This window comes from Erythranthe guttata, chromosome 2, assembly GCF_056151865.1.
Source record: "Erythranthe guttata isolate IM_541 chromosome 2, IM_541, whole genome shotgun sequence".
In the NCBI taxonomy this organism is placed as follows: domain Eukaryota; kingdom Viridiplantae; phylum Streptophyta; class Magnoliopsida; order Lamiales; family Phrymaceae; genus Erythranthe; species Erythranthe guttata.
The window spans coordinates 7,809,156-7,822,675 of record NC_142534.1 but is presented as its reverse complement, the minus strand read 5'-3'; the positions used below and the strand labels follow the sequence as shown (position 1 = coordinate 7,822,675).

At 37.0% G+C, this 13,520-nt stretch overlaps 1 protein-coding gene, 1 long non-coding RNA gene and 1 pseudogene across 2 annotated transcripts; 1 reads left to right on the top strand and 2 right to left on the bottom strand.

Annotated features, from left to right (window-relative positions):
- Positions 1-13,520, top strand: part of LOC148772246 (putative serine/threonine-protein kinase PBL7) — a 62,669-nt pseudogene that overhangs the window by 45,135 nt on the left and 4,014 nt on the right.
- On the bottom strand, positions 713-2,149 carry LOC105955008 (uncharacterized). Its single transcript, XR_016034863.1, has 3 exons — positions 1,456-2,149; positions 1,265-1,352; positions 713-1,065 (listed from the first exon to the last, which is right to left on the bottom strand). It is a non-coding gene; the product is annotated as an uncharacterized LOC105955008 (long non-coding RNA).
- Positions 10,770-11,661, bottom strand: LOC105958178 (uncharacterized). The gene is made up of 2 exons (XM_088826777.1): positions 11,592-11,661; positions 10,770-11,486 (listed from the first exon to the last, which is right to left on the bottom strand). The coding sequence occupies exons 1-2, from the start codon at positions 11,616-11,618 to the stop codon at positions 10,893-10,895; spliced, it is 621 nt and encodes a 206-aa protein (XP_088682903.1). The 5' UTR covers positions 11,619-11,661; the 3' UTR covers positions 10,770-10,892.

Below are 13,520 nucleotides of genomic sequence, written 5' to 3'. Positions count from 1 at the left end.
TATACGTACAAGAGAACTGTCTTAGGTTATTGTTGTACATCATTGGTAACCATTTCAGAGCAAAAGAAGAGTTGGGTTATTATGACAAGGTTAGTGCATTTTTACCACCTTTTGTGCAATTCATTTCTTGGTCTTCTCATATAAGTTGAGCAAAAGTTGCTTAAAAATAGTATGTTTGCATCACGAGAATATAAAAACAGAAAACTGTGATGATTTTGTGTCAAGTTGATCGGTGCAAAATTTGTGAATATCACGAAATATATATATATATATATATATCACTAGTAGAAAAAAGGGTTTTTGCTACCATTTAAATTCGTAGCGAATAGTCCAATATTCGTAGTAAAAGGCTTTTTGCTACGAATTAGCTACGAAATTTCTCCGTAGTAAATACGGGCGTGACAAATACTTTGATACGGGACATTGTCGTAGCAAATACTTTTTTACTACGGCACAACTAGCATTTACTACGACGATGAATTTGTTACAAATGCATGACTATTTGGTACAACATGTCCTGTAGCAAAAATGTTGTTTTTTTTCTGGTGCCCAAACCCAGCTTTTGGTACGACCACCTCTCGTAGTAAAAATTATGATTTTTACAAACCCATTTTCTGTAGCAATAATCCTAAAATATACAATTAAATACCTGAATATTCAATACCAAATCATATATAATTAAATGATCAAAAAATAAAAAACCCGCTATATCTTAAAATCATAAAATTTACATATAGCCATGAATATTTATACAAATCATAAGTTTGAGATAATATTGTCATGTTCTCCTCTAAGACTAACTACTCACAGACTCTTCTTCCATCTGTTGCATTTTTTTTCCTCCATTGTTTCGTCTTTAAACTTTCGCAACAACACCCTATCTTCTTGCGGCAAGCTTGCTTGTTTACGTGCAAAGAATACACCACACATAGGTGTTTCTGCCTAACAATCATACTTTTGTGATTATCTTTCCCCGTAGCTTTCTTGAAAATTTGGTCTTTCAACTCTTTTATTCTTTGTTAATATGACCCTTTAAAGTGTAGACGATTAGCAAGCAAAGAGATTCTGCAAAAAACAAATATAACAAACAATAAACGTGTATAAGAATAAAATGAACATATTGAGCAACTCCACAACTTTAATACCAACGCCATAAACAATAATCATCATATTGAGTTTATTATTTAGGTTGGACAATGTGCTGGTAAAATATGATGTTCAACTTTGCATTTGTAAGAAAAGGGAAGCAAAATATTATACATACATTCACATCCTTCTACTCCTTGCATTTGTAAGGTAGTTCTCAATTTTCTTGGCACATTCTGTGGCAAAATAAGTGTACGACTCTGAATCTGCATGAACAAAATAAAGAAGTCCTCAACTTTGTAGTAATGAAATAATTTAATTATATTTCTAGTTATTAATAAACTAATTACTTTGAGATGGATTTCATACCTTAATAGGCTGAAAAAGCTAGCACATCTTTTGTTTCTTAAATCTTCGACCAACCTTCTCGATCTATGAATCAAATACGATCCATCAATAATATTGCAGATAACATTAATGTACAAGCACATCAAAACATGTAAATAATTCAGGAATATAATAAGCAACTTATTATATATAAAACAAAACAATAATATAATGAATACAACAAACCAAACCTTACAGAACAATATCATAATATATGTAATAAAACTTGAGCTACACCACCATAAGTGTAACTAATGCAGTAGGAATGCATCAATTATCATTGCAAGGAATAGAACCGATACTCACCAAAGATTGTAAATAGTTCTCACAATTGTGCATAAACTAAAGTAGTAGAATATAAGATTCAAGCTAACTGTTAAATCATAATACTTTCATGTAAAATTAATGTGTATAAAGTGCCACAATAACCACATATGATGTCCTGCTATAGATAAGACCGTGCAGCCATGGACGTGCATACAAAAGGTTATTAAAGGAAATTAGTATCTCACCTCTACGGACTAAAAGAGAAGCAATAAAGAAGGGGCATTCATCTTACCATACCTCGATTCCAAAAACCATTAAGTGCTCAAGAACAAACCATTAGTAAACACCATTTGAAGTGGCTTAAAAAACACAAACTTTACCAGTGATATTCAATGATTTGAAACCAAGAGGCAACATGAAGACATTAACTAAAATAAAAATCTACTCAATTAATTTTTAAAATACTAACCAAATAGGCTGGAAAAGTGGATTGAATCTCAATATTCGTCGCCGAGCAGCGAAGACCACCGCTAATATATGCAATTTCGTAGTATTAGTTGTGAACATAACAAAAAATTAACTAGGAGACAAAAACTACTTCATGGATAGGGTTTCAAAATTGGGGGTTTTTAGAACCACTAATTTCAGAGTTAATCCACATCCGAATTGCAACTCGGTGCTAAAAAAGAGATCTATTGAAGCCCGAAGACACGACTGTAGGTATCCTAGGTCATTAAAAGAAAAAAAAAAAAAAAGAAAAAAAATAGAGAGAGGGTACCGCGGCGGCGGCGGCGGCGGCGGAGGCGGCATACGGTGGCTCGGCGTTAGACGGTGGCTAGACTTGAAGTAATTCGCTGACGATGGAAGCAGTGCTAGTTTCTGAGGGTATCAACGATTGTGGGTGAACAAAGTGAAATTGAAAGAAAATGAAGGGAGGGACGACGATATGTGATTCTCAGTTTAAGAGGTAGGGTATTTCGATTTTATTAAATTTAGATCTTTTATTACCGTATACCGATCGTAGCAAATAATCTCTATTACTACGGTAAAATCCGTAGTAAAAGAATAAAACGATGACGTTTCACTTAAGTATTTGCTACGAATGTTGTGCCGTAGTGATATATATTCTTTTGCTACGACTTTTAGCTACGACATGTATTTTGTAGTAAAAGATACCTTTTGTAACGAGTTTTTCTTTGTAGCAAATATATATATATATATATATATATATATATATATATATATATATATATATATATATATATATATATATATATATATATATATATCTTGTTTATATGCATTTTTTGTGTGAGTTTGGAGCTGTTGAAGTTATTTTATTTGGTCTCTTTTCTTTTCTTTTCATTTATGGGTATATATTTTGTTTCTATAACCAACAACTTCTTAGGTTAACATGCTAGAGATGTTTGGCACAAATGATTTTAAAAATTGGATTATACTAATGTAAATTAGAATGGTAGAAGAAATCCGTTTTTAGTTATATTGAGAGCGTAATGTGCAATATTATTGCAGTGTCGGCTCGCTCTGTCATAATTTAATTAGTATAGGTAATTGTATATTGATTTTGTGAATCTCCAAGTGTAGTTGAATTTTGGACAAGGAAAATGAATAGAAGTGTCATCTCAGTACATACACTACATGTCTTACAACAAACACTAGTTCCCTTTAAACCTAGGAAATGAAAAAAAAAAATTAAAACCCTATTGTTGATCTATTGCAGTTGCTTCTTTTCACATGTATTGAGAAATGCAATTTTTTAGCGCAAGTCTAGTTATTCGTAAATCGGAAAAAATACATAAAACCTTAGCCTGAGAGTACTCCCAGAACATTTTCTAGTCGTACCTCTCAGTCAAGGCTCTGACCATTTCGCTTTGGGCCCTCGTTATTCTCTTTTTGCGGGCAGCCCCCTCGTAGGCGGCAGTCAGCATGGCCTCGCGGGATCCTCTATTGGAGGCTATGGCCGTGCATACACTCTTTGCATAGCATTTCCACTTTCGATGCATTGTCAGTCGCCATTTCTTTTCATGAATGCAAAATGTGGTTTTTTTTTCCTCTTTTTTTTCTTTTACTGCAGAGTGTGTATTTTATAGATGGTGAGTGAAATGAAATGATGGAGTGGTGATTTTATTTGACGGTGAAATGATTGTTGAGAGCGCAATTTAAATTGTTACGTGTAATCTCATTCTTTAATTTCAATAAAAAAAAAACGAATTGTAAATGAGAGATGTATATACATCTGAGTGCATACAAAATATCTTTTACGTGCAAGTGAATTGTCTTAGGTTATTGTTGACTATCTTTTGCACAATTTATTTTTTGGTCTTCTAATTTAAGTTGAGCAATAGTAGCTGAAACAATAGTATATTGGCATCATGAGAATGTACAAATAGAAACTTGCGATGATTTTGTGTCAAGTTGATTGGTGCAGAGTTTGTGCATTTCTTGTGCAATTGGAACATGCAACTGAACCTACTTTTAGATTTCTTTATAATGAAATATTTGGACGGGCTCTAGAAATTAGACTTCTTTTTTAGCGAGCTTTGGTGTATTTAGTTCTTGTAAGTAAAATGACATTTGGTCGATTTATTGTTGAGAAATAAGGATATGTGTCATTCAGTTAGTTCAGACTGTTTTGTTTTCGTTTTTGTAGTCATAAATGTGCTAATTTTGTACCAAGTTCATTAGTGCAAAATTTGTGCATTGTTTGTGAGATTGATATATCAGTTTGAAAAATAAACTATTGTTTAAGAATGATAGAATGAACACATAAACTTTAAAACATGAAATTAAAAAATATTAAATATAGATTTGAGAATGTGTGATTATCCATATTTCTTGCCCTCTTATTTCAGGGCTTGGAGCATGTTGGGTGCTTCGTGGTTGTGCATGCACTTCTTGTACATGACTAGGATTTCGACTTTCGTTGCATCGTTCTTGGTGGTAGTGGTGGTATGCTGGCGGATATGGGATCGTTGTAACCGGATGTTGCATGGGGAGGAGACATTTGAGCTCAAGGAAACGGTTTGGAAACCTTTACCATGGGGACGATCAAGATTAATGTGGATGCTGCTTTTCCAGAAAGGACAATCTCCTATCGCTGACGATGGTTGCTAAGGATTCTTGTGTGTGAGGTGGAGAGTGTGGGAATTTGGAGGTCATCTCCGCCAGGTGGAAGGAGAAGCCCAACATGTCCAAATGGCGACGATCACAACCCGAGCAACGAGTTGGAACAAAAAAAAGAAAATAAAAAAAAGTGTCATCGTTGATGTCAATCAAGTTTGTATTTTTATCTATATATTGATCATTATTTGTATAGAAATATTTATTCAAAAATTCACAATAATGTTATAATAAAAAATAATCAAATACTACTGATTTTTCAATTATCTGAGTTAATAATTAAAAATTGTAATGTGGGTATTAATATTCTTAATATTTTTAATATTTTTGCACCCCAGAATATGACCATTTTGGGTACGTGGAATATTGATCTTTTTCAAACCACTTTTTGGCCCACTGATATCCAACGGATACTTGAGATTCCGGTTGGTAGCTCCGAAGTTAACGATAGGTGGATGTGGCAACTCACGAAAGATGGTAAATTTTTGGTGAGGTCGTGTTATCATCACATCCTTTCGGGAATGTGCAATGCCCAGCAGAAGCGAAATGGGGAGGCGAGCTCTGGTAGTGGGGTGTATTCTAGGAATTGGAAATGGGTGTGGGGATTGGCCTTACCCCCGAAGATCCGAACCTTCCTTTGGCGAGCTTGTTTGGATATTAATCCGACTAATGTGGAACTCTACCGTCGAAAGGTGGTCACTTCTCCCTTATGCAGTTGCTGCAATTTGTCCTGCAAAACCTCATTTCATGTTTTCCAATCGTGCTCCGATATGACTAATTTGTGGAGGTCCCCCGTTCGAGATTATACACAACTCGTAGTTTTCATCTTTGTGGTGACGGATCGAATTTCTCCAACAAAAGCTATCAAAGGACAATTTTCTCCTCGCCTTGGTCATAATGTGGAAGGCAGGGAGTGTCGGAACAAAGCCATTTACGACGAGGAAGAGATTTCCGTAGCCGAGCTTCTCATTGGAGCAATTTTTTTCTCCAATCTTTTCACCAATCTCTCCTCCCTAATGCTCAAGACTTGCAGCCCGCTCACCCTTCTTCATGGCTTCTTCCTAGTTGTGGTGCCATTAAAATCAATTTTGATGTGGCCTTTCCTTGTAGCAGCGATCATTACCGAGTTGCTATGGTGGCACGTGGTTCAGATAGTGTATGTCGTTGGTAGAGTATTGGCTCATTTCCGGGAAACCCAAAACCGGTGGATGGAGAAGCCCATGCGGCATTGTATGCGATGCGTATTGCTCGTAGTAAAGGATGGGACTCGATCATCTTGGAAGGAGACTGTCTCCAAGTGATTAATGCACTGCGTCTGAGAGATGACTTTGTCCCTTCTTTTGGCGCTTATATTGAAGGCTGCATAAACATGATGTCGTTTTTCTCTCGTTGTACTTTTTCCTTTATCAAACGGCAAGGCAATAACCTGGCTCATTCTTTAGCTACAATGTCTTGTATGGAACATGCGGATGGGATTTCCATTCCTTCTTGTTTGGCCTCCGGTGCCTAATGATATGTGTTCGTTTAAAAAAAAATCACTAACCAAATAAATTAAACCCTTGTTTCTCCGGCATCCTACAACAATGAGCTCTAGAGTAGAAACTCAAATCGAAAACCAACGGAGAAGATTTCGCCAAAGGCAACTCCTAATTCCTCGGTTGAAGGTATTTTTTTTGAAGGATTTTGTGTTCTGAAGAAATTTTGCTGCGTTTTTGTTCTAGAAATTGATGTACTAGTATGTATATGCACAAATTTGAAATTGATGCGGGTGATCATATTTCAGTGTCGATGTTGACATTAAATGAAGCTACGGGTTATGTTATTTCTAAAACCTCTCAGTTAATTCCTTTCTTTTTTTGGGGGATTCTTATGTTATACCTTTCATATTTACTCTTGTTTCTTTCTGGTATTTGTATTGGAATGTTTTCAAAAGAACATCCATAGGAATATATCTTAATCATTTAAACTTGGCAAACGATTACTTCCTCATAAATACTACTGCCAGATCGGTTTTAGATTTTTCCCATTTATTTTTTAGTGGAGGTTTTGTTATCATGGGACGAATACTGGTTTGTTTCAATTGATTTTTTCGCAAAACGTTTCGCTCGAAAATATTGCGTTGCATAATTATTCGTTCTGCCAAGGAATTCGCTTCGTATATTCCATATCTACTCTTGTTTCTATGTATAAGAATATCTTCATATATATTCCGTAGTTTTGTTCAACCAGCACTGCACATATTTTACAGTTATTACGTGCTGATTATTTGATAGAAATAGACGTGTTTTAGAGCTCACGTATGAGGACTTGGCTTGTTATACTGAGAACTTTTCCAAGAGAAACTACATCAACTATGTCCAATATGGCAAACTGAAATGCTAATTGTAGCGGGACTTTTACTGAAATTGGCTTATTTGCAGCGGTACTTTCATTTTAACTTTTTCCAACTTTCTAAAAAACTCAAAACGCTCTCAACTAAAAAAATTCGAAAAAGAAGAATTCCGTGTTTGTTTGATAAATCGACTGCCCGACGACAACAAATAACATAATGGTTTATTCGGATGACTTCTACGAGGTAAAATCGAAGAAATTAGTGAAATTTCTATTTTTTAGCGGTATTATCGTGTTGTGAAGCACGAGAACCCAATTATCTTGGGTTGCCAGTGCTACACAACACGGGAAAAAAAAATTGAACCCATCGTGTTGTGGAGAACGGGAACACCAAGTTCCCGTGCCCTGGAGGACGAAAACATGTTTTTCCGGTGCTCTAGAGGACGAGAACCATGAACAATCGTCTCCTAGGGCACGGGAACCCCGATATTAATTTTTTTTTTTTATTCATAGTGTTATTAATATACAAATTATTATTTGTTATACCTTGGTAGGCTAGTGAAGGTGATTTTGACGATGAATTTGCAAATGAATATGATAACGAGTACGAGGATCTCAACACGTGTTATGATGTTCCTCAAAACATACCAACAACTTCTAAGGATCACAGTCAATATTTGAATATGGATGTTGAGTTTGAAACTGGGAAAGAATTAGTGGCATGGGCAAAAAAACGGCTTCTACTTATGGTCATCGATTGATAGTAACTTCAAGCCAGAAAAACGTTTATGTTGTAATTAGATGTCATGTGTCTGGGAAGGGACGTGAAAAAGGAACCGAAGGTGTGAAGCAACGAAATGTGGGATCAAAGAAATGTGGATGTCTGTTTCGCATATACTGTAGCAGAAATCGATACGATGGACTATGGCGAATGAATTTAAAAGATGGCATCCACACTCACCCGACGCTACCGTATCTTACTGGACAAGGACCAGATAGTCGTTTGACACCAAAAGAATACGAGGTAGTGAAGTTACTTAGAAGGAGCCACGTGAAGCCGGCATTAATTATGGATCGATTGAGGAAGGATAATCCACAGACATCGACGAGTGTGAAACATGTCTACAACCAACTTGAGAAGATGAAAAAACAGAATATGGCGGGGAAGACTGTGATACAACACGTGATGACTAACCTTCAAGAATCTGGATATGAATATTGGTATCGAAGTAATGAAGTGGGTGATACACTAACTGATTTGATGTTCGCCGCTCCTATTTCACTGAATTTTTTTCGGTTATTCTCTCACGTTATATTGATGGACTGCACTTAGAAAACCAATAGGTATGTTGTTAATTAGTATTTAGTATTGGGTTATCGTACATTGATTGCATTTGATATTTATGTATTTACGTAGGTATGAGATGCCACTTCTGGAAATAGTTGGAATCACCCCTGTTGGTTACAATTATATAATTGTTGTTGCTTTCATGTCACATGAACATGCAGACACATATGCATGGGCTTTGAGTTGTTTGAAATGTGCATTTGGGGGGCTGGTACCTGAAGTGATATTGATGGATCGTGAATTGGGACTCATTAAAGCAATGCCCCATTTTTTTCCAGATTCTGCACATTTCTTGTGTCTGTTTCACATCAATAGAAACGTGGAAAAAAATGCATCAAAATTTATTGGTAGTACTAAACACGGGGTTATATACCGGCGCATACATTGGGCAACATTAGTGGAATAAAAAACAGAAGAATAATACTATGAAAATTACGAGGAAATGGTTTGACGCAATGGTTGTTACCCCAAATTGCTATCATACCTTAACGATACTTGGCTAATATACAAGCACAAATTCGTCAAAGCATGAACTAGTAAGATTTTGCATTTTGGGAACACGTTGACTAATAGGTATTTTCGGATTCATTTTCGGCTTGTATCTTATATTATGTTGTGGACGATTTTAATTATTAGTTGTTATTTTAATGACTATTAATAGGGTAGAAAGTGCTCACAATTCATTGAAGGGTTCGATTAGTGCTTCTACCGGCAATGTGAACACCATTCGATATCAGCTTGACTCTGGGGTCGAGTATCAACTTACCAAGATTAAGGGTGATTTTTCAAAATGCAGCTTAATCAGGTTGCATAAAGCATCGTATCCAGTATTTAGGGTTTGATATGCAAAATCACACATAAAGCATTAAATTTGGTTGATGATGAGCTCGATAAACTAGGGGTAGAAGACCCATCTATTTGTGATCACGTTCTGTGGGTTACTCATAGACTTCCATGTGCATGCCAAATTGCATTGAAAATTCAGCAGCGTGACACATTTATATCTATGGATCTACATCAATTTTGGAGTACCATGCATGTTGAAGAACCAGAAATACCTGAAGCACAGTTAGATCGCGAAGCAAATATGAGAGACCAGATAATCAGATTAGCCACCGAAGTGTTAGAAAAAGATTACATGACTCAAAAGTTGACTGCTGATTACATGAATAGCACTATTTACCCAGACACCATCCACTTGGCAGAGCCTGCATATGTTAAACTGAAGGGAAGGCCAAAGGATAAACCGACGAAGAGAGATAAATCCGGTTGGGAGTACCCACCATTCCCGCCGAAGCCGTCTACTGATGAAGAAAATGGTAAATCGTCTGCAGGTTCTAAGGGTCGAAAAAATACTTCTACCGAAATCCCTTCATCGAAAATAACCGATCCCGGTTCTGGTCGTGGACGGGGGCGGGGTCGAGGAAGTGGTAGATTAAGTGATGAATCTACTGCCAATCAAAATCGTATGCCGAGGCCTCAAAAGGAACCGAGCAAAGGAGCTCAATTTCAGATCTTACATCCCAGGTTTTGTGGCAGGATCTATTGTGTCGTATGTTAATGTTGTCGCAAATGAAAATTGTGGGTACAGATGTGTTCCAGAAGCAGTGTTCCGAGATCAGCACAGATGGAGTCGTGTGAGGAGAGATTTAATTGCTGATATGTACAAGCGATTTGGTACGTACGCATCGCAAAATGGTCAAGATGAAGTCATCCGATGGATTACAAGATGCGATTGGCAAGAAGGACCGTGTGGTAAAGAAAAATGGATGTCATTTCCGGATATGGGAATGTTGACATCGACTAAATACAATGCATCTTTGGTCTTATACGCCGTTGGCGGAAGTACGACCTACTTACCTTTAGTAGGTCCGGGTGAATTGACTCATATGATCCATATGGTGTTGTTAGGAAACCATTTTGTCCTTATCCAGTTACCGGTTAATTGTCCTCTACCACCTATCACTCCACAATGGCGACATATTAGAGCCACAAATCTTGCCCACTTGTCGGAAATGTTCGAAGAAAGCCTATATATGTGGCGTCGTTTTTGGGATAGGCATTTTATTTTAGTTGGTATGTGTATTTTCAATCTTTTATTATTTTATTTTAGTTGGTATGTATTTGCATCTTGTATTATTTTATTTTAGTTGGTATGTATTTGCATCTTGTATTATTTTATTTCTCGTAACTTAAATAAATAACAGAATTAAAAATCAAACTAAAACATAAATAATAGTTAAACAAAAAATAAAAGTGTACCAAAACAAAACATAACATTTTCAGAAAATAATATTCTACTGTCTACCCCTAGACCTCCTCGAGGTGCCACTCATCCCACCAGGTCGCCGACGCGGTGGTGGCATCTCCATAAAGTTTTCGTCGTCGGAATCTCCAGTCTGAGGTGGGGGTAAACCGAGAAAAAGTGCGAGCGGCTCCACACGAGGTTGTAACTGCACACGTAGATGCTCGAGTATCTCGTGCATGTAGGGTGGATGATACGCACAATGTCATAGAAGTCCGGCTGAATAGGAGGCGGGCATAAGACGAGTGGTGGTCCTTGTGGTGGTGGATCCCTGTTGATGACGTACTGATGTGTGCGAGGAACGTACCAGTCCATGTACCGAGAAACAGTATCTGACGGCGACCATGCTAATGTCCTACCCTCCAATGTAATCGAGCTGCTAGTCAAATCCATCCACTCATCGCCTGGAGGATCGTACGGTACCTGGTATTTCTGGCCTCCAAGCGGACCACGTAGGCATGGCTCTCTAGAGTGAATGTAGCACTGTGGTATGGTCTGTCTAAACCTGAACTGCCGTAGAACGCGATCCGGCAAATATGGCTCGATAATCTCCATAAACTGTATACATTCATAATAATGTGTACACGGAACGCAGTGCGGACCGTAAGGCATCCAGTCAATCTGGTAAATTAGATTTACGTAATAAAAATTAGATTTACGTAATAATAAATACTAAATACATCAACGGAACGATAAATAAATAAATTCAACAATTAAAATACATACTTGATCGGCATGCATATCATCAAGCATCCTTCGGACCGAGAACGAGTCCGAAATACCCTTGCGTGGTTTCCATTTCAGGAAATGAGGCTGCATTTCCCTATAATCCGGATTTATAGGTGCTCGCAAAGGTGGGAAGCACTCATAAATCCAACACTACAAATAAACGAGATTATATTAGATTAATACTACATTATTAACATAATATATTAAAATATAATATATTATATTAAATTACAATATATTATATTAAATTAAAAGTATATTACACTAGATTATATTATATTATTATCTAAGTTATACTAATTAATACTACATTATTAACATAATATATTAAAATATAACATATTATATTAAATTACATATATTACACTCGAATACCTGGAGCGGTAACGTGTAACCCTGTAACCCTTGCACGTGGGCCCTACTAGCCAGGCCCAACTGCCGGTATAAATGAGCCAAGACAGCTGCACACCAAGCATACTCGCCGACAGGCTCGAGATCAGAAAAAATATCTCATCCACGTTGGCTTGAACTTGTCTACATTCCGGTCGGGGAACAAAGCCATACCGATCGAAAACGTCAAAAATCCTACCAACTTCTGCCGACAAGACCGGGACCGACTGCGCACACACTGAACAAACTCCGACCATTTTATCCGACTATTGTCGAGCTTGGCATGCGCCTCGACCAGATCCAAATCAAAAACCTTTACTAGCAACAACTCACACATAGGCCTCTCCTCAACAGAATCACCGTACACCACTGCTAGACCGTCGACACGCAACTCCAATATAAATGCGACATCATGCAGGGTGATCGTCATCTCACCCCAAGGCATGTAGAAACTTTTCGTTTTCGGCTGCCACCTCTCTATAAATGCCTGCATGAGTTCCTTGGCCACGTTTTTCATGTAGAAGTGCTCGAGTGAGTCTAGGACAGATGCCTCCAATAGCTCTAACTCATCCTGCCCGTAAGGAGCCATGAGTTGCTTCAGCTCATCCTTCTTAAAATCGTTTAGCAAAATATAATAATTTAAATAAATACATAAATAAAAAAAATTAAACTTGAAGCTCCCGTTCTGCAGAACACGGGAACTTGAAGATTATTCAAGTTCCCGTGTTCTGCAGAACGGGAGCTTCAAGAATTTTGAGTCCTGCAGAACAGGGGGATACACATTTCATTTTTTTTTTTTCAAAAATAAAAATTCAAAACACAGTTTGAAGGTCCCGTTTTCTGGAGCACGAAAATGTGAAGCCCCTGTTTTCTGGAGCACGGAAACTCGAAAAAACTTCAAGTCTCCGTGCTCTGCAGAACGGGAGATTCAAACGGCTTGAATTTTCTTCGAGTTTTCGTGCTCCAGAAAACGGGAGCTTCAAATTTTTTTTTTTCGAAATTTCGCTAGATCTAATTCTAAACATGTGTTTTTACCTAAATTGGAATAAAACTAATTAAAAGTAGTAGGATATTGAAAATTTACCGAAATCGAGCCTCGTTTGCTATGGCTTCAAAGTCGAAAAAATTTACGAAATTCAAATTTCTTGAGAGAGTTTGGGAATAGGAGAAAGAAATTCAAAAATAAATTAAATGAAAAAGGTTCCACTGCAAATAAGTCAATTTCAATAAAACACCCGCTGCAAATAGCAACACCTTTTGGCAAATGTTATCATGGCAAGATTGTGCGTGCTGAGTGTACACACTATGTGCCGGTGAAAATATGGGAACACCCAAAAGTATATGGGAAAATTAGCAAAAAACCCCCCATCTAGGAAATACATTGAAGGTAACACCCCCTCCAAAAAATAATTAGAGAAAACCCCCTTAGCTAATATTCCACCCATGTGATATTTTCATAATTCCAAAACTACCCTATTGTCTATTATATTCTTTCAAAAACCTAATCTTATTTTTAATTTTTCATTCCGCCGCATT